General features: G+C 50.8%; 1 protein-coding gene across 2 annotated transcripts; it reads left to right on the top strand.

Moving 5' to 3' along the window:
- Positions 3650–16891, top strand: SYNGR1 (synaptogyrin 1). 2 transcript variants are annotated; one of them, XM_021384872.1, is made up of 4 exons: positions 3650–3860; positions 10549–10786; positions 11261–11406; positions 13162–16891. In XM_021384872.1, exons 1-4 carry the CDS (start codon positions 3762–3764, stop codon positions 13378–13380), a joined length of 702 nt encoding a protein of 233 aa, XP_021240547.1. In that variant the 5' UTR covers positions 3650–3761; the 3' UTR covers positions 13381–16891. The 2 variants fall into 2 exon arrangements, with proteins under 2 accessions (XP_021240547.1, XP_021240552.1); XM_021384877.1 differs by having other exon boundaries at positions 3652–3860; positions 12539–13304.

The raw sequence follows: 20717 nt of genomic DNA, 5'->3' as shown, positions 1-20717 counted from the left end.
GAGGGGAGTGGGGTCATAATGGTGGCGAAAGCGCAGCAGGCTCGCACGGAGATAGTGAGCGCCATCTTGTCGCGGGGAGGGCATTGCCAGCTCTTTGGTGCCCTCCTCGTCTTCTCTACCCGCTGCTCCTGCGCACGTACGTCAGTATCTCTTCTTTCCACGTCAACCTGCGTTTTTCAGGCGGCAGTAAGGCTTTGCGGGGTGAAGGAAAACAAGGAGAAGGTGTCCTTGCAAAATAAAATTTGGGAAGAACAAAGGAAAGATAGGGGGTCCCTGCAAAACAAGATAAAGAAAAAGCTGAGACATAAGGATCTGGTTGAACAAACTTGTCTTGCACTTAAATGGCAGGAGATGCTTGCTTGGCATCTGTGTCTGTCTTGTTTACTGGGCAGAACAAAGAGTGATACAAAGGTAGTTCTAGTTGGGCAAAGCAACAAACTCTGAACCCAGATCACAAAGTATGCATAAACAAAGGACACAAAGGGGGCATGAGCTGATAGGTGAATCGAGAAAAATGTGAACCCTGAGTACCGCAGCCAATGGGGAAAAGGGGAAGGGCTCACTAGTATTGGGGTACAAGGTTAAAAGAGGGGCTGTGTCCCCCAGTACCCACAGGGGTGTGCCTGACTCTCTCTTTATCTGGGTAAAGAAAGCTGAAGATGCTCTTCTCTCTCTTTTGGGGATAAAGATGATGGAGCAAGCTTATTGGAGCAGAAATCTAACTGACACGGGGGTGTAGCAGCCTCTCGCATGCAGATGTGGCCTTCATGTGCATCCACAGAATCATAAAGGTTGGAAAAGGCCTCTAAGATTACCTAGTCTAACCGCTAGCCCATCCCTACTATGCCCACTAACCATGTCCCTTAGTGCCACATCCACACGTCTCTTGAACACCTCCAGGGGCAGTGAATCCACCAAGAACACACATCTTACCTCCATCATAGCAGTGTCATGGAAGAAGGACCACGTTGGCATGGCCTTCTGCTCCTCTGCTTTCACTTTGGGTGGTATCATGAGGAGCAGGAAGCAGACAGAGTGTTGGGAGAGCTTCAGCTTGTGGGGAGTTAATGGCTGCAAGTTGTACCATCAGGGATTCAGGCTGGATATCAGGGAAAATTTCTTCTCAGAAAGAGCAGTGCTGCACTGGCACAGGCTGCTCAGGGAGGTGGTGCGGTCACTGTCCCTGGAGGTGTTCCAGAACCATGTGGATGTGGCACTGAGGACATGGTCAGTGGGCATGGAGGAGGTGGGATGGCGGCTGGACTGGGTAATCTTAGAGGTCTTTTCCAACCTCAATGATTTTATGAAACCCAGGAGAACACGAGGCGGGGAGCAGTGGGAGCTTTGCTGGTATTGCTGTTTTGTAACTTGCCCACCAGCTTCCATGAGAATGGAAAGCCCAAGGCAGAGGCGGGCCCTGCTGCTGGAAGCTTTACACAAAGCTGCCCACAGTTGTCACAGCAAAACCAAGTTTGCTGAGCCAGCTTGGAAATCTGAATTGACTGAATTTTGTGAATTAGTTTTGGATGTGTTTGGTTTTCTTCCACAGCACTGAATATACAGGGCAGCCAATGCAGGGTGCCTTAGGTAAGAGAAAATGCATTGAAGCAAATAAGTCATTCCTGGAATGAAGCTTCTGTGACAGAACCATGAAAAAAATACCTATTAAATACCTTGCTGAGTTTATTGAAAATGTGTGTATACACTTATAGGTAATAACAGACAATGTTATATTTTCATTAAAAAAAAGTAAAGGGAACATCTTAAATAAATCTCCTAATGACCTGTAACTCAAATGATGCTTGACAAATCTTCATCACACTTTAAAAAAAGATGTTAGGCAATGTGAAGAAACATAGGAACAACAAAGAAATGGAAACACAATATTTAAAAATTCATAAGATAAAATAGGTTTTCCTGTTGACACTGGCACCCGTTTTGCTTATTTGCATATCTCAAAACATCAAAAGAGATCAAATAAATTCCTCCTCGCAGGGACACATTCTCAAGCAGATTGTGTGTTCTCCAGGAACTGTGTCCCACTGTGTATTTCCATGGCGCTCGGTACAACACAGCTCCAAATTCAATTAGGGCCTCTCTGTGCTACTGCTGAATTAATAATAAACAATATCAACAACGTAAGTGCTAAAGTTATGCCTCAGAAGAGGAACTAAAAATAAGGCTTACTGTGGGACCTGTCTGGAGATCTTATCACTCTCTGTTCACACATTATTTGTCTTGCTCTGTGAACTGCTGATGCACAAGAAACATCAGCACGGGGTGAAGCAGAGATGAAACCTGAACAGGAAGGGAGCTGGAAGACAGGAGGTAAATTATTCACTCTCCCTCTGTGGGCACCAGGAAATTGGATAGGACCAGGCTGTAGAAACTCAGGCTTCCCTAGACATCAAATGGTGTGAGTGCCATTGCAGGATAACTGATTTGACACATGACTGTGGCTGAAACGTGCCCTGAAGTGGCTCTGGTCCTTGGTGTGGGGTTGTAGAGTTTTCATCTTTAATCCCAAGGGCTACCTGGACAGCAAAAGCACAGTGAACCAGTCACCACTTGCAGTAACAAAGTTCAGTGTGTGGCTGTCATGTTTTTTACATGGGTGAGACACAGGACACCTACCCTGTGGACAGAGAGCAAAGGGAGTAGGGAGCTCCAGGGTAGGAGCGAAAACCAGCTTGACAGAGGTCCCAAAGCTCATCGTCCTGGGGCTGGGTGGCTGGGACATCAGGGGTGTCCTGCAGGGAGATCACTGGGGCAGTGTCCCCAGGGCTGGTGATGTCCCCTGGGCCAGCCACCTCCTCCCTGCAGCACACCTTGTGCCAAAGCCACCTGAATTCCCACTGCTAGGATGCTGACGGCAGTGGAAGGGCTGCACATTATGGTTATACTGAGTTACTGCAAACATTAATTAAAGAGTTGAAGGAAACACTGACCTATAGAGCCAGATCCTGCTCTGAGAGCTAAAGACAAGGAGCGGCTGGGTCACATTGCAGGGCTGGCTCGTAGGTTCTGCCGAAAACACCATCCCATGCTTGGAGCAAGCTGAGCACGTTCCCCACGGAGCCGGCTGTGCTCAGGCATGACCCGGAGGTGGCAGGCCCAGAAGCGGTCCGACCTGTCATACTGCTTCATCAGCCTTTGAGCTCAGTTTCTCAAAAGAGCTGGAGGTGTGGTTGGCTCAGTGGAGATGTGGTGCAGAGTGTCTTGGCCCGATGAAGGGCCACCCTGTACCTGCCGCCATTTTGTAGGGGTGCTTCAGTATCGAAGGGGGGCTGTAAGAAAGAAGGGGACAGACTCTTTAGCAGGGTCTGCTGGGACAGGACAAGGGAGATGGTTTCAAACTAAAAGAGTGGAAATTTAGATTGGATAAAAGGAAAAAAGTTTTTACAGTCTGGATGGTGAGGCACTGGCACAGGTTGCTCAGAGAGATGGTGGATGCCCCATCCCTAGAGAGACCCAAGGTCAGGCTGGAGGGGCTCTGAGCATCCGATCGAGCTGTGGGCGTCCCTGTTCATTGCAGGGCTACGTAAGCTCTCCACTTCAGAGCTCTGCGCGCGGCTGCAAGAGAGGAGGAAAGTGGGGGGAGCGCGCGCTCTCGTGCAGCGCGGCCCCGCGGCGGGAGCGCGCGGCTCGCCTCCGCCGCCGCCGTGCTGCCAGGCGCGGCGCTGCCCGGCTCGGCACGGCACGGCACGGCCCGGCACGGCCCCGCCGAGCCCCCCGCGCAGCACCACACCGCGGGCCCCGCCATGGACGGGGGCGCCTTCGGAGCGGGGAAAGCCGGCGGCGCCTTCGACCTGCAGGCCTTCCTCCGGCAGCCGCACACGCTGCTGCGGCTGCTCTCCTGGGTGAGGCCGCGGCACGGAGCGGGGGGAGCGGGACGGGGGGCGGGGGTGCGGGGCACAGCGGCGGGGCCCTCGGCTCCCCCCGCACATGCATGTGCGTGTCTGTGTGCGCGCGTTATCTCTCCGTGTGCCGTGTGCGATTATGTAATGCGTCTTATCGTGCTGCTACAAATTCTATACGTTATATATGCTGTCATGTATATTGCCTATAATCCGTGCGTGCACGCATAGCTCTCCGCGTGTATAAGAGAGGTATGTCCGTGCACACACACATCTCCATGGGGATCCAACTCCATACATTCACGTATATCTGCTTCCAGATGTGCCGGTATCCGTCCGTACCTCCGTCCATATACATACACCCCCATACATGCACAGCCATAGGCACGCAGATGTGCAAGGATATAGGGCCATGCGGGGTGAGAGCGCTCTGCTGCGGGGCTGCAGCCCTGGCGAGGGATGGGGTGAGCCAGAGTGGGCTCTCCTTCCATCTCCATCCATTTGGGGGGATCCATGTGTCCTCCCCCCTGGCTGGGGGGTTTATGGATGTGGGGTATCAGGAAGCTGAAGGTGATGCTTCGGGGTATGCAAAGTGGCAGGGGTGAGCTGGGGGCTCTGTGTACCCTCCTCTTCCTCTCCCTCCTCAGTCTGCTGCTCTCCTAACGCGTTCCCCCATCCCATGGCCGCCAGCCCCGAGCGTCTCTGCACGAAGGTCATTGGGATTAAGGCAGCGAGCTGCGGCAGGAGCCGGCGCGGGAGAGATTGAGGTCTGGGCCGGGAGCGGAGGAGGGAGGGCAGGCAGAGGAGAGAGGGCACATGCGTGCTGGCACCCGCGGGGCAAAATTAATAAAATAAAATGAAATAAGCACCGAGGGGGGAACGAGGAATTGAAGCTGGGTATGGGGGTGCTGTCTGTCCCTCAAGGTGCTCTGACGTGAGAGTGGCTGCAGAGCCCCGGGATGGCTGAGGATATCATTAATGTAGGTGTCTGTCCATCTGTCTGTCTGTCCGGACTCACTGACATCAGGCTTGGGGCCGTGGTGGGACACATAGCCCCGTCCCTGTGCCTGCCTGAGGATGATGGATGGAGTGTGACCTACAAAGGCTCTCCCGCTTCTAATCTCTGTGGCAGAATTTCCATTCTCTCTCTCTCTCTCTCACCCTCTCTGCCTTCCTCTTTTTTCCTTCATGACTTCATTCGAGCACTGCGGGGTTCTGGCTTCCCAAAGGTGAGGCAGAGAGAGAGCAGTATATATATATAATTATTAGGCACCTGCTCTGCTCCAGAGTATCTTGGTGCTCCCCGAGCCCACAGTAAGGAGCACGTCCTGGGGACCAGCATCTCCCCACGACGTTCCCCCATGGTTGCTGCTCTGACCTTGGCAGAGGACAGGATAGGGCTTACCAGCCCTGCATGGGTCTGAGGAAGTCACATCCCACTGTGGGTCAGCCAGGCTGTCCTGGGTGACACGTCTCCCTTTTCTCTTCCCAGCCATGGGTTCCTCCTACTGCTTTTCCTGGCCAGGGAGCCACAAGCTCCCTCCCATATATTTAGTCCTGAATTTGTCTTCCATCCTTGAGACCCAGAAGGGTCCTGATGGATGATGAAAGCCTGTCTCAGGCTGTGACAAACACCAGAACCTTTATAGAATTATAGAATCATTAAGGTTAGAAAAGACCTCTAAGATTATCTAGTCCAACAGTCAGCCCATTGCCACCATGACCACTATCCATGTCCTTCAGTGCTGCATCCACATGGTTTTTGAATACCTCCAGGCCCCTTCCATGAATCGGTGGAACTTCACTGAAAAAATACAAGTCTGTGGTTGTTTTGCCCTTCTCACTCCCTGTGGGGGGGAGTTCAGATGCTGGGATGATCAGGGCTGGAGGCTCCTTGTAGCCACTTTCATGTGATGAGCTTTAATGAGGAGCAGAACATCCCATGGTTGCTTCCCAAGGCGATGACCTTCTACTTGGGTCATGCCTTGTTGTAGCAGTCTTGGTTACGACATCAAGGTGTGGATGAGTGTAGAGCATTGTACCAATAGGTGGTCATGCTGGCTTTTGCCAGCAGTGGAGGGCTATGGGGTGAGGAGCAGATGGGTAGGCAGCGGAGGAAGGGATGGGGTAGATTTGGAAAGGAGAATGCTAAGCTATAGCACAAGGTTAGCAATTCTGGAGAGCCTGTCCAATGAGCTCAGGTTACTTGGATGCTCTGGAGGCTTTTTTAAGGCATTGCTCCCCATACTGCCTCTTTGCTTGTGGCTGGCTTTGTCCAAAATAGTACCCACTAAGCAAAATTTTCCACTTGTGCTTTGCACAGAGCTGGCCAGCAGAGCAGCTCGACACCAAGGGAAGGATGCATCCCTTAGGCTTTGAACATAGCACCAACTCCATAAATAAGTAAAGTGTGAACTGAAACACTGTCCTAGCACTGGGGCAGGTGAGTCTGGGGCCAGCTGCAGTCCCCAGCTTATTCCTGCCCTTACTACATGCACCTGGGATGGCTTTGGCTGCCATGGTCACTGCATGGTGGTGGGACACATGGTGAGAGGAGGACTTTGGGGATAGGGCTGTGCCAGCAGAAGGGCAGTGGATGTGCACAGCTGATCTGGGGCAGCGTGTGGCACGTCGTGCTGTTCCCAGCACAACACTTCCAGGAAGGATCATGGAGCAGGAGCAAATGGCTATGGTTGCTCTAAAATAAAAGTGAATCCTTCCAGAGGGTCCTGAGGTCCAGACCCTGATAGAGAAAGGTGCGCTATGTGGTCCCGGCATGGAGGACGAGAGGTGGCGGTGGGCAGCAGAAGGGTTAATGGTGAACAAAAGCTGTCTGTCAGGGAGAGCCTTGCTCTGATCCCAGGGCAGGAATTAGGGATGCAGAGCTGCTCCCCCCAGCATCACCTGCTCCAGCTCAGCTGAGAAGCGGGTGCCATGTGGCTGCCGGCCAGGGCTGCCTCCAGGAGCTGAGAAAGGCGGGGGGGGCTCACGGGGGTGGACTATGCTCTGGGATCAGGGCTCACCAGAGTGCTGGGGGTTAAACAGAGGCCTTCTGCTTTCAGGCTGCTGCTCCCACACGCACCCAAAGCCGCGTGTGTTTTTCTTCAAAATGAGCTAAATACAAGCAGATTTAACGATGGGGATGATAATAACAATCCACGTCTGTGCAGGGCACTCTGAAGCTTTCCAGAAGCAGTGTTTGCGGGTGAATGAGTGCAGATGAAAACCCCATCATCTCCGCCGTTTGCTCTCTTCCTCATCCTTGTGTTTTTAAATAGATTTATTCTTGCTCATTGCCTGATCAGCATGGGAGAGGTCATCGCTTTGTTCTGCCTGAGGTGGATTGGATTTGAAGTCCCACGGGTGATGTTATGTCACCAAACTGTTTCCTCTCCCTAATGGAATAGAGCAGGGGAGGAAGCAGCAGGGCTCATGGCTGGAGGGCACCACATCAACCCAACAGCCTTGTCCCTGCTGGTGTTGTCATAGGGCTTTTGGGGAAGAAACCGAGGCAAATTCCTGGGTGGAGGTGCTGGAAAATCCCAGCGCGGCGCCGGGGCACATCACATGATGCCTGGGGATGGGGATGGGTGCATGGCACAGACCTCACATGATGCTCAGCAGGTTCTGCCTGGCCAGAGCAGATCCGGCAGGATTAAAACAAGGCTTTGTATGGCGGGATGCAGTTCATTTTTTGGTTCCTCTGTCTGTGTCAGCTCTACAAGATGCCCAGCTCTGGGCTTCCCTGGATGCCACCAGGCACTTGCAGTGCAAAATGAGGGTGCTGCAGTCCAACAGATAATGAGGAATGGCAGTGCTCGGGGGAAGGAGGGTGACTGGCATTTCTTTGTAAGTGATGCAGATGTGCTGATGACAGAAACATGAACGCTTTATTTTTGCAGGCTTGTGGCGCATTGTTTATAATCCAGGCAAGCATTCACACTGCACCTGCTGCCTTGGATTATCTTGGCACACGCGCAGCTTGTGCAACCTAGGAAATATCGAGTATGTAATTGGTTTGAGATGCTTTGGAAAGGCAGCGAGCTTCCACCCACCACCTGTGCCAAGACACAGCTGGGGTTAAGTGTGCAGCAGTAAAACCTTTGGGCTCAGACTCCAGGGGAGCGAGGATGGGATGTGGCACCAGGTTAAGGAGACATCTTGCCATGCTTCTCTTCCCAACCTATGGAATGGCCTTAAGGTAATGGCCTCAAATTGTGCCAGGGGAGGTTCAGGTTGGATGTTCAGGAAAACTTATTCCCAGAGAGAGTGGTGCTGCACTGGCACAGGCTGCCCAGGGAGGTGGTGCAGTCCCCATCCCTGGAGGTGTTCAAGAACTGTGTGGATGTGGCACTGAGGGACATGGTCAGTGGGCATGGTGGGGATGGGCTGGTGGTTGGAGTAGGTGATCTTAGAGGTCTTTTCTAACCTGTCCCTTTGGTCTTGTGCACTCAACTGATTCTTCAGAAAGCGTTGACATGGATAGCTGTGAGGGATCAAATGCAAAAAAGAGTAATTCTGTTTCTTTTGCTCACGGAGAGCCCTTCCAGGTCAGCAGCAAACACAAAGATGAGAGAGGAGAGATGTGTGTCAAGGCAGCAGCAGAGTAAACAGAAGTGTCTCGGGAGGCAGAAGTTCACTCAACCCGAAATGAAGAAGCAGAGACTGTGTGCAGCTTGTTGCAAGGGATGGTGTGACTCAAAGAATTGACATTTTACCATTTTTGAGCCCTAAAACAAACGTGCACACCAGACTATGTCCCTTTTGAGGATGTTCTCGTCTTCCAAAGAGAAGATACACTTTCTGCCTAGTGCTGCAGAAAACCAGGCACCCATTTTGTAGCCCCAGTACCAGGAGGCTGATGCCATAGGTGGTCATGGAGTTGTAGAATCATTAAGGTTGGAAAGACCACCAAGATCATCTAAGCCCACCGTAGTCATGCGAGCCCTGGGAGCACCCAAACCTCACCTCCAGGAGATGGCCCTGCTGTAAGGCAGAGGAACACTGCATTTACTGTGAATGGTGGCCAGACCAGCCATCCCTGCTGGCAGTTAAGTTGTGCCAGATTTTCCACTGAAAGACCGCATGTGTAATTGTCTGCAATTCTGCTGCCTTTTTGAACCGTTCAGACCGAAATTTTGAAGACAAAACTTTGCTTCAGGAAGAAAGAATTTTTATTTGGTTCTGTTTTTCCTGGCAATTTGAGAAAAGTATGATCAGTTTTGATTTTCAAATAGAAGAAGGAGGAGGGCAGATCAGTCATTTTATTTCCTAGCATAAAAATCTCTTGCAGCCTTTCAAAGAAACCGTATGGTCCCAATGGTTAGGAGCAGGATCTCCCAGCTGTGTCATATTGCTATCAAAAACATGCCCAGGGTCAGCAACCCAAATGGGACCAAATGATGAGCCTTTGGGTGGAAAGAAAACCAACACTGGTGTCAGTAGAAACTTGTTTGATCTTGGCAGCTGCAATGTGGCCAGCTGAGAGCTGTCAGGGCTAGCGAGTAGCATTTCTCTGGTTCTAATTAGAATCATAGAATCATGGAATTGTTGAAGTTGGAAAAGACCTCTAAGATCACAAAGTCCAGCACCAGCCCATCCCCACCATGCCCACTGACCATGTCCCTCAGTGCCACATCCACACGGTTCTGGAACACCTCCAGGGACGGTGACTGCACCACCTCCCTGGGCAGCCTGTGCCAGTCCAGCACCACTCTTTCGGAGAAGAAGTTTTTCCTGACATCCAACCTGAACCTCCCCTGGTGCAACTTGAGGCCATTACCTTGGGTTGAGATCTTTAGACCTCAAGACACCCTGCAAAGAGAAACCTGTGCATGCTGCCTTCATCTTCATCTCTTTCCTTGCTTTCTTCCTTTTTCTTCCTTCCTTCCTTCCCTCCTTCTTTTTCCTTCCTTCCTTTTCCTTCCTTCCTTCTTCTTTCTGCTGTGTGAGAGGGATGGCTGTGCAGCAGGAGGCAAAGGCTAATTCAGTGAGCAAAGGTTAAACTGGCAGGTGCGGATTATAGCATCCCTATCTGGCCTCATCCTTAATTCTGCCTGATTTAACATAATGCGCTGTTGCAGCATTGGTTGGTGGAAGACTTGTGGTGCTTTTCCTGCAAAATCCATGGGGAAGGTTAGAGAGTGTCATGGGCTGGGCTGAAGGAAGGCAATGAGGAGAGGGGGCTGAGGTACAAGGAGGTGGTGAGAGCAGGAGCCTAGTGGGTCAGTGGGAGGAGCTGGGGCTGTGGGAAGGCAAAGAGGGAAAGGAGCACAGTAGCCAGATGGATAAAACTGGTGCGTAAATGTGTAGTGAGACAAGGAATTCCTAGAAGGGAAAGGAGTGGGTGGGAAAATAAGTGCAGACTAAGCGGATTTCTGCTGCTGGGAGCCACTGCACGCAGGCACCCGCACCAAAGCTGTATCTGCATTTATACTCCGTGTCGCCTCCCTGTGTGTCTGCTGGAAGCCACCCTTCCTCCAGGCTGAGGCTGCTTCACATCGGTTTGGATCAGATGGATGAACAGGCTCCATCTAGATGTGCCCTATTTTAAGCTAATCCTCTGAAATCAAATAAAACCATCCCGGTAAACTGCCACAGTTGAAGAGAGGCAGCTGAGTGGGGGCTTGCCCGTGCTCCATGGAGCTGGTCCAGAGCAACCTGCCCTGATGTCCTTCCACCTGTCCCCCAGGTGTTCTCCATCGTGGTGTTTGGCTCCATTGTCAATGAAGGGTATGTGAACCGCCTGGACGAATCAGAGGAGCACTGCATTTTCAACCGCAACCGCAACGCCTGCAACTATGGCATTACCGTGGGTGTCCTCGCCTTCCTCAGCTGCCTTCTCTACCTGGCTCTGGATGCCTACTTCCCACAGATCAGCAGCGTCAAGGACCGCAAGAAGGCAGTGCTCTCAGACATCGGTGTCTCAGGTGAGCTTCCCGGCCGGCTTTCTCTGCCCTTTCCTTGCTGTCCTGCTGCAGATGGTGGGCGGCTGCCAGATCCCTGGCGTTCCCCATCCTGATAGCTGTGCAGGATCTTCTCCAGCCTGGGGGCTTAGCTCAGTTTACCTAGATCCTTCCATCCCCAGTGGTGTGAAAGGACCACAAGTGGAGCAAGAGCACAGCATCTGAGTTTGTCAAGGACTTCTGTCTTCCAAGTTGGTTCACGTTTAGCCTAGCAGTCCCACACACAGCCAACAGGGCAGAGAAGGGGAGGGACCCAGCACTGCTTGATGTGATACCTCAGTGAACCTGCAAGCTCACTTAGGCCTAGAAAGCCTGCATGGCCAACACATGGCCCAGTTTGCAGCACAATGATGAGTTGCGTGGGGTTGTAGTTTGCAGACCAATGTGATGTGTTTATGTTGGGCTCACCCATACCTTCTTGATCTCTGTCCCCTGCAGCTTTTTGGGCATTCCTCTGGTTTGTTGGCTTCTGCTTTTTGACTAACCAGTGGCAAGCTTCAAAAGAAGAGGATAACCCGCTGAATGAGGGAGGAGATGCAGCCCGAGCAGCCATCACATTCTCGTTCTTCTCCATCTTCACCTGGGTGAGTAAAGCAACCACAATGTCAGATTGAGGGTCCTCTGCAATTGTATTGGATTGTGGGGAATGGGAGATGACAGGCTAAGTGATTCCCTCTGGAAACGACATGGTTTTGTGGAAGGAAAAGCAGGAACAGAGGCAGTTAGGAGGGAAGCCTGGTGTGGGTTTGGGCAGCTCAGCTCCACCACGCCACCTACTCCTCTAAAGAATGGGGGAAGAAAATACATTGGAAAAAGCTGTTGGGTTGAGATAAGGTCAAGGAGATCACTCACCAGTTACTGCCATGGGCCTAACAGGCTCGGCATATGGAGATTAATAGCATTTATTGTCTACTCATAACAGATTATTGCAGTGAGAACTAAAAGTGAACTAAAAATACCTTCATCTCCATCCACTCCATCTACTTCCTCCCCTTTCAGCGGCACAGAGGAGCAAGGAATGGGAGTTGTGGTCAGTCTATACCACTGTAATCTGCTGCTTCTCTCTGGTCACTCCCTGCCCCTGCTCCACGTGGGTCCCTCCCAGTATGCCATCCTTCCTGGACTGACCCCACATGGGCTTCCCACAGGCTGCAGCTCTGCAAGTGCTGCTCCAACACGGCTCTGTATGATGGGGCCCATCCTTCAGGAGTTGCTCCAGCACGGGTCCCCACGGGCAGCAGCTCCACTGTGTTTTCCTGTCCATGAAAGGATTTTAAACAGCACTTGTAGCTCATGGATGCTAAGCAGAGAAGGGAGCTGCAGGCTGGGGGCTCACATGAAATGTCCTCAGTGTCCACAAGAGGCTGCAGTTGCATCCTTCCCATCTCTAGGGATGCAGTCTGCACCCGTGACTGCAGTAGTTGGGCACTGCACCGAGGTGGCAGTGGGGACAAGGGACAGCAGTGTGACCCCCACCTTGAGAGCCAAAGGCAAGCAGTAGCATCCCTCGAGCTCCAGCAGAAGGCATGATGGGAACCAAAGCTCATGCAAGGACCCTTTTGGAGAGGGGTGTTCCCAGCACTTCTAGGATCCTCTCGGATGCATGAGCTGTGGGTGGCTGAAGGCATCCTCTTCCCTGGGTCTTTGTGTTTATTTTTCAATTTCATTCAAATGCTCTGATCTGATCTTCCTCCCCACCCCTCTCTCTCCTCACAGGGCTTCCTCACCTTTCTGGCTTTCCGACGGCTCAGAGACATTACTTTTCAGGAAGAATACAACACACTATTCCCCAACTCCCCATCCTTGCTGCCGTAATGCCCCTCACTGGCGAGGAGCCTGGGGACGAGGGGTGCAGACGGAGGAAGCTGTTGAGCGCTTGGCTCCATCTGTGCATTCCTCCTTGGCCCCTTCTCTCCCTCAGCCTAACTAATGCTGCGTAACACTTGTGCCTTTCTTTTGATGACTGTTCATGTCTCAGCCAGAAAATGCCTTCTGTCCCCCATTGCTGTGTCTTCTCTATTCTTCCCAGCCTTCATTCCCCAAACCCTCGGGGGCAGCTCACGGCCTGCCAGACCGCTCACCTCTGCAAGGGATGCTCTGGGAAGACTGCTGGGATCCAGGTGCCCATGTGCCCCTGCTAACAGCCCCATCCCATATTGCTCCTCTTCTCCCCACCACGGGATCAGTGCTTTCTTTGGGATTGTCTCCCAGACAGGCTTCACACGCTAACCCATAACCACGACTAACCGCCCTTTTGTTTATTTCTCTCTCTTGGCACATTCCCCTTTCTCTCTTTCCCGTCCCCTCTCTGCCTCCCATCTCTCTCCACCCTCCTGAAGGTGGGCCAGGCATTCCTGGCATATCAGCGCTTCCGGCTGGGCGCCGACTCGGCCCTCTTCTCCCAGGACTACATGGACCCCAGCCAGGACTCCGGCATGCCTTACGCTCCCTACACGAATGAGGAGGATGCGACGGACGCGGTGGGGACGTACCAGCAGCCCCCTGCAGCAGATGCTTTTGACACCGAGACACAGGGGTACCAAACGCAGAACTACTGAGCTGCCGATGCCCCTTCCCCATCCCCTTCCCCTTCCGCTCCCTTTCCCACTGCCGGCAGCGAGCCAAGGCACGAGCCAGACACGTGCATAGTGGCACAGGAGGTGGCTCTCAGCTATGCTCCAGCCTTCTGGGTCATCTGTTTTTATTTATTGTTTTTAACAAAAAGAAAAAGCGCTCCCCATTGCCTCTTCCCTCTCCTCCCCCCAGAACTACCCGGCACCAAATTGTTCCAAAATCTGGCACGGAGGGAGGTCTCCCCTTTCCCCCTCTCCCCCTTCCTTGGAAGAGAGAAGGAGAGGGGCTACAGCAGAGGTGAAGGGAAGAGGTGAGAGGGAGTGGGATGTTCATAGGCGAGGTGGTGCTGCTCCATGCTGCAGGAGCATCTGAATTGGCTCAGGGAAGGGAGGGTGGAAGGGGCAGGCTGAGCTGGCATGCAGGCGTGCAAGGGTGGAGGGAGGGATGGGGAGAGAGAATGCTCTTCACTGTGAGTCAGGGGATGCTTTGTTTTGAGAGGTTTTGGTGAGACAGAATGGGATGGGAAGGAGAAATATTTGCGGGTACAATCAAAATCCAGAGCTTTTCATAGGTTTTGCTGTAGATGAAAGCAAGAGGGCTTGAGAGAGCAGAGCAGGGAGGCAGTGCCACGAGGGCCACTCCTTCTCCATGCAGAGGTGTTTTCACTGCTTGGGTGCTGTCGCATCCCCCTCCCTTCCTCTGGCCGGATCGTGCACATGGGAAAAGAGCAGGAACTCCAAAAAGAGATGCAGCTGTTGTGTCCAGACATCGCATCAGGGTGCACCAAGCCGTGGAGAGTCCAAAGGTGGTCTTCACCTCCCACTCAGATGGGAAGGTCAGCAAGGACGGGAGGATTCCCTCCATTTCCACCCTCCAATTGTTTGGGACCACAGTGGGCTCTCTGAACACTGGTCCTGCTGTACTTTTAGTTAACTTAGTGCTCCTTCTGCAGCATCTGACATGTCTTTAAAGTCTCACCTAGATGGCAGTAGTGAATCTCAGATAGAGCTCGTATTGACATTACTTCACACTTCTCACAATTTTGCTTCAAGACTCAGCTCTGGAAGCACAGTATTTATTCCAGGATAGAATTAATGTCTGTGCCTACAAGTAAGGAAGTGAGTGGTAGCCAGCTGGACAGCTTCAGCACAGACATCTTTCAGAGGACAAGCAGTGGGGTATGTCTTGAGGAGCTATGTCCCCTGGGCAGTCGCCATGATCCATGCGGCATTGGCCCAAGGAGCAGAGATCAGGAACAGATCCAGCATCCACTGGTGCTTCCCCCAAGCATTCAGCCCATTCCCTGTAGCATCCTTTAGAGCTACAAGGACAGGATGCAGGTCTGGCTGTGCAAACACCTCATCTGGAGGACGCAGTCCTCTTTCATCCAGGTCACCAGTCCTCCTCCTCCTAGCACTACCCCTCTCCAGCTGCCCCGCATCAGTGGAGAAGGAGTAAACAACGTAGAGTTGCAGGCCCCAAGGGAGAAGGAGGGACAGCTCTCCATTGCACATTTTCTATGTGCTCCACGCGTCCCTTTCTCTGTGGCTGTGAGAGAAAGCAATACTGTACATAGGAGGGGTATTTTTCAGAGGGAAGCCCCTCAGGCTTTTTTTTGCGATGGGATCAGCCTAATATTTAGGCTTGGGAGGGGGTTACTTTATTGAGAGATTCAATGTGGGAGGAGCTCCTTCCAATCCATCTCCCCACAGGGGGGGAGGAAGGAAAGAATGGTGAGGTGGAGGAGGAGAAAAACTAGTTGTACTTACCCAGAATCATCTGTGTCATCCTTCATGCTTTCATTTTGGATGTGTGGGGGGGTACCAAGAGGAGGAGGCTATAAATAACCAGCACTCAGCATGAAGATGTGTTGGACTGTTGGGAATTGCCCATCACCTGTCCCATGTAATTGGGGTGAGGGAGCAGGCACGTGAGAAGTGCAGGCCATACATGTGGGGGGATCTACCTGGGGTCTCTTTGATGGTGTAGTGTGGGACAATCATCTATGCCCCTTCCCCCATCAGAACTGCATAGATGGCTAAACATCATGTGGGGGTGACTCATGACAGAGGTTTTCTTTATCCCCTTTTGCTTGCTTCCCTCATGTAACCAGCTGGTGGGCTTCAGTGGCTTTGAGGTGGGACAACCCTCCTCCTCAGCCAACCCTTCAGTGGGACATGAGCCAGGTATCTTCATCCTGGACTAGTGTCCGTTTTTGTCTCCTTCCTTGCTTTGTGTCATGGCAAAGGCACTGGTATGGCAGGGGACACTGACAGTAGACGAATGGGCAACTTCTTGCCTTTGCATATGGGAGAAAGTGTACTCCCACTCTCCCACTCTCCTTGGGTTGACTTCCATTGACCCTTTGCAAGGGGGGGTTGCTGGTGACAGACCTGAGGGTGGGACTCATCTGGTTAGCACACAGCCCTTGAAAATGCAGCTTCAGTGGCATATGGCTGGCTTTGAGGAGATGGACCTACACAAGGGGTTGGTTATCGTATCTTGGGAACTTCTGATAAAGGGCTGCCAGTGGTCATATGAAGGCCTGGGCACCTAGCTGGAACATGTCCCTTTTAGATCCTAAACGAGTGTGAGATCAGTCCCACTCTAGGGATTAGGAGATCAGAGGGAAGGCTGCATAAGCAAAACGATAAGAAGGCTTTCTTCCCCGCCGTGCCATTTGTCCGGATTACAGAGGATTACACATCCCCTGTTGGGAGCAACGGCCCCTTGATGTCTTCTTATCTTGCCAAGTCCCCAAGTGAGGTACTTTTATGATAGCAGGGACTGTGAAGGTGAAAGGGGTAATGAAACCTTGCCCCACCTCTACCTGGTAGCTTCAGCCTCCTGACGTGCCCCCCATCCCTGGCTCACCTACGTCCCCACCACCCTGTTCATCTCCTCATTACACACCCGTCCCCTCCGCATTAGTCCTGGCAGTCCCCTCAGGACAGGAGGGCAGTGTGTCTCCACACATTCAGGAGCACTCAGGAGGACCCAGGAAGGCAGTGTAGTGGGACAGCCTCCATGCGAGCGTTGGCTCTGGCCTCCAGAGCAGGTTGAAGGCAGGGAGCCCAGTGAGGCCACCTCACACAGCAAGACCAAACCATCCGTCCAGACACCTCCCTGCTGCCCCCGTGGCATCCGTCACACCGTCTGGGCTGCCCTGCCCCTTCCCCTGCCGCATTACTGCCTGTGTATAGTATATATTATATATATATATATTTTAAAAGATGTATAATATAAAGCTATACATATAAACGTATATACGATGACTCACGGATGGCCTGCCGCATACAGGATCCCCTGAGTGGTCTTGTCTAAGCCTGAGTGTACCTTCACCCCTCCTCCCCTCGTCCCCATCCGTCCTCAAATCCAACTACAGCAAACCCCGCCACCTCGGCACATGTGTTTACAATATCCTATATATTTGTGGTTAACAAAGTGAAGGTGGTAACTACTGGTGTCTCAATAAAGTTACAACATTCAAAATAATGAAATGATATGAAAAACTGGTCTGGATTTTCTTTGCAATTGGATGGCTTTTCTAGCCACGGAGGGTCTTGGGAGGTCTTCCTGCAGCTGGGACATGACCTGGGGCACCTGAAGGAGTGGGACTGTCCATGCCAGCGCTTCTCCCATTGGAGCCCAGGATACCACGGTCCTCCAGGTTTAGTGAAAATCGGCAGCATCAGTGGAGAGAGCCCTAAATAGCTGCCCTTATTGAGAGAGACACTTCAGGAGGTCCTAAGAGTGGCTTGTTCTGCTTGGCCTGTTTCAAATCACACCTACCATCAAGTGTCTCTTACCTTATCAGCAGGAAAACATGAGAAGGAGCTTGAAGGACTGTATTGGGAGTTCCTGTGAAATGGCTATAGTTACAGGAGGTGTGGCTGGGGGACATGAAAGAATATGGAATAAACATAACTATTTTCACACCCAGGGAAGAAGAACTGTTTATTACTTTGACATGTCTTCTATTTATCTGCGTGTGACCACTGCTTGGCTGTTTAGCATGGTACACATTTTCTAAACATAGTCAAGTACTGGGAAACAAGAGCTCTCAGGACACTGCTGGCTGGGTTTCAGTAATAGATTCCTCAACATTAGAAAGGATCTCATTTCAACTTACTCTGTGATAAAAATAAAATTCAAAATACTATTTTTTGCCAATGCTTAGAGCTTCCTTCTCGTCCCCTTTTAATGCACCTATCACCTGAGTACCCAGATATCTAATGTGCCTACCCTTGTGTAGCCTCAGGACAGTAAGCACAGGCACAGGCAGCATCCAGTCCTCCAGACTGTCTCCCCTCTTGGGTACACAGCTGAGACATACACACTGTAGCTGCACCTAAGTGTGTACCTAAAGGTATTGATATACCCACCCATCCCTTGATTTATCTTTCTTTAAACAGACCCTTCCTTCCTACAGTCCTAGTTTTGGGGTGGAAGTGTTTTGGAGATGCCATGCCCACAGAAAGGCAAATGTCTTGGCAACAGGAGGAGTTAAAAACTGATGAGACCAAATGTTGCCAAAACCAAGCACTTAGGATGAGTAGGACTCCGGCATTATGAGCTTGTTTGTTTGTTCTAGTCATTTGAAATCGAATTGCCTTCTGGTAATTCAAGCTCTCATGAGTTGAGTTATGAAACTTCTCTGTGCAGATGTGACATCTAGAAACAACTATCTTCTTTTTTTTTTTTTTTTTTTCAAAAAAAAGTCCACATAATCTCAGGACCTCAGGAGATGAGACTTGGTTTAGTTTATCATGGAAGTCAGAAAAAACGTGCTTCAGCACGATTGAAACCACCACCTTTCCCTCCCTCAAAATCCAAACTGGCCTAAAGCCCTGTGCAAAATCTCTTTTGCAGTGATACCTGTCTCTCTCTGTTGGGGGGGGTTCTGAGTGCCTACAACAGCCCCATGGTGGGGCTGCACCACGCTCCCTGCTCTCCACAGTACATCGTTCGGTAGTGTTTGCTTGTCTTTTACCCGCTAGCCCAGCAGAGTGACCAGCAGAGTGCTTCTTCCTCTTCTGCAGAAAAAACATTTGTGAAAACAGGAAGGCAGTAGTACGGCTTGGCACTAGAAATACTGTGCATATAATCCCTGGCATTGGGAACACAGAAGCATGAGAAACAATAAGTACAAAGAGACAGAGAGAGAGGGAGGAATGAGTAATACAGGAGTTTAACAAGGGATTGGGAGCTAGAGATCTGGTACTCACTGAATCATGCAATTCATTTCTTGGTGCATGCATGAGGTTCAGTGACAGATATTCTGTATGCTTGGGGAGATTTTTGCTGCATGAAAATATAGCATAGTAATTTCTGAGATGATTTACTGAAGGTAGAAAGCATAAATAAAACAGAAAAAAAAACCAAACAAGCTCTATCAATACAGCAGCAGAAACTGTGTTAGTGCAGTATTCCATTTTGTGAGTGCTGCATAAAGCTGTTGATCTCTGCGAGCAGGTATTCATGAGGCAGCACGCAAGCTTCAGCAGCACTTTCCTTTGGAAGATTGCAAAAGGTTGGACAGATATGCATTTAGCATTGCAAGCAGCCTTGTTTGGCAAATCCTACTGTTCTCATTTTGCAGACCAAGTAGTTAAGGGCCTTGTTCAAGGTTAGGGTGGAGGCTCGGTGACAGTGCCACAGGAATATCCTGAAGCTGACACAGATATTTTCACCGAGAGAAAATGTTTTGAATCAGCTCTGTGTTCTAGCCCAAACACAGAAAATAAAACAGGATGACAATGGTCAGCGACTATGAGCTGCAGCCAGACATTTAAATTAGGAACAGGACACACATGCAGACTCCACTCGTTAGTCTCAGAAGGACTCACTGAGCAATACAACAAGACAGCAATGATTCCTAACTCCCCGGTCCTGCAATGTGATACACGAAGCCTTGCTGATATCTCTGGTGCTCTGTGCAAGGACAGGGGCTGCCTGAGCTCACCAAGGTGCGTGACTGCAACCTTGAATGTCATTAAATAAGCATAAGCTTTTGCTGCAATGCTGAAAAAGTGACATTGTGTTTTAAAGCAGATGAACTTGCCTGTTGTGTTTAAGCAGTGCAGACAATGCTGTTCTGCATGGATTTCTGCAGCATCAGGAATTCTTCCTGATACCATAAGAAAACAGATCTTTATTAGTACAAAATCCATCCACTGCACTTTCCCGCTCCTGGAATTATTTCTACCAACTCACAGTTTTACCCACAGGAATATTTCAAATGACATTGGTGAAAGCAAGCTTAGACATAAAGCTAAACATGTAGAAACGTGTGTGTAGACAAGTTGTAAATCTAGCATTTTCTTCTGTCTTTCACCAATATAACCTTTAAAAATAAAAAATTAAAATCCTTGCATACCTAAGGCTGCCAGAATGGATGCGTATCTGTCAGTCTTGTGTGAAGAGAAAGGGTGTGAAATCTTTATATATTTGGAACAAAGAGATGTAACAAAACAATAAACAAAGGATTCAAAGGAAAAGGAGTTGGAATCCTCTGACAGGATACCCTGCAGCAAAACCCATCATTCCACAGAATGAGGCTAATTGACTGGCAATTATTTCTGAAGTACATCTGAATCTAATATATTTGCCACAAGTATGTCATTAAAAGAGTATCAAGTGACTGTCAGAAGTCAAGACTACTCAGTACCCATGCTCTCATCACGACTGTGTTGCTACGCACAGCTGAAGCTGCACATCTCTCATGCTGAAGCCCCTTCAGCCTGAGTTCACAGGGAGAACTGTGCTCTTCCCCCAGCACTGCAGTCTGTCTGCCTGTCATTACGCACTGCGAGATGTGCCACTCACACACCTGCAGGGCTCTTCTGCTGACTTACAGTGTAAGATAATGCTGGGAATGATTCTTTAGCACTGGCACAGGCTGTCGTGAGAGGTTATGGAGTCTCCCTGGAGATCTTCAAAAGCCACCTGGACATGGGCCCATGGGTACCCTGCTCTGGACGTCCCTGATGAGCCAGATGGACCCAGAGCTCCCTTCCAACCCAAACCATTCTGCAGTTCTTTGACAAAGTTCAAGTGATCGCTGGCTTGAGGGCACAGTCACAGTGTCCTGGCCTGTGTTATAGCCCACAGGAGGGTTGGAAAGGCCTTGGACCACCTCTGTGGGAGATGGACAGGCTGCCCAGGGAGGTGGTGGGGTCACCGTCCCTGGAGGTGTTCCAGAACTGTGTGGATGTGGCACTGAGGGACATGGTCAGTGGGCATGGTGGGGATGGGCTGGTGGTTGGACCAGGTGATCTCTCTTTTCCAACCTTAATGATTCTGTGATTCTAGTCTATGA

The sequence above is a fragment of the Numida meleagris genome, chromosome 1 (genome assembly GCF_002078875.1).
Source record: "Numida meleagris isolate 19003 breed g44 Domestic line chromosome 1, NumMel1.0, whole genome shotgun sequence".
Lineage (NCBI taxonomy): Eukaryota > Metazoa > Chordata > Aves > Galliformes > Numididae > Numida > Numida meleagris.
The sequence above is the reverse complement of the archived record's forward strand: the minus strand, read 5'-3'. Positions and strand labels throughout refer to the sequence as shown.

What these genes read in the sequence shown, in the direction of transcription:
- SYNGR1 (XM_021384872.1), top strand. Translation starts at nt 3,762, where the DNA reads ATGGACGGGGGCGCCTTCGGAGCGGGGAAAGCCGGCGGCGCCTTCGAC. An exon ending in TGCTGCGGCTGCTCTCCTGG is followed by an intron (nt 3,861 to 10,548) that starts GTGAGGCCGCGG and finishes CCTGTCCCCCAG; the next exon opens with GTGTTCTCCATCGTGGTGTT. An exon ending in CTCAGACATCGGTGTCTCAG is followed by an intron (nt 10,787 to 11,260) that starts GTGAGCTTCCCG and finishes TGTCCCCTGCAG; the next exon opens with CTTTTTGGGCATTCCTCTGG.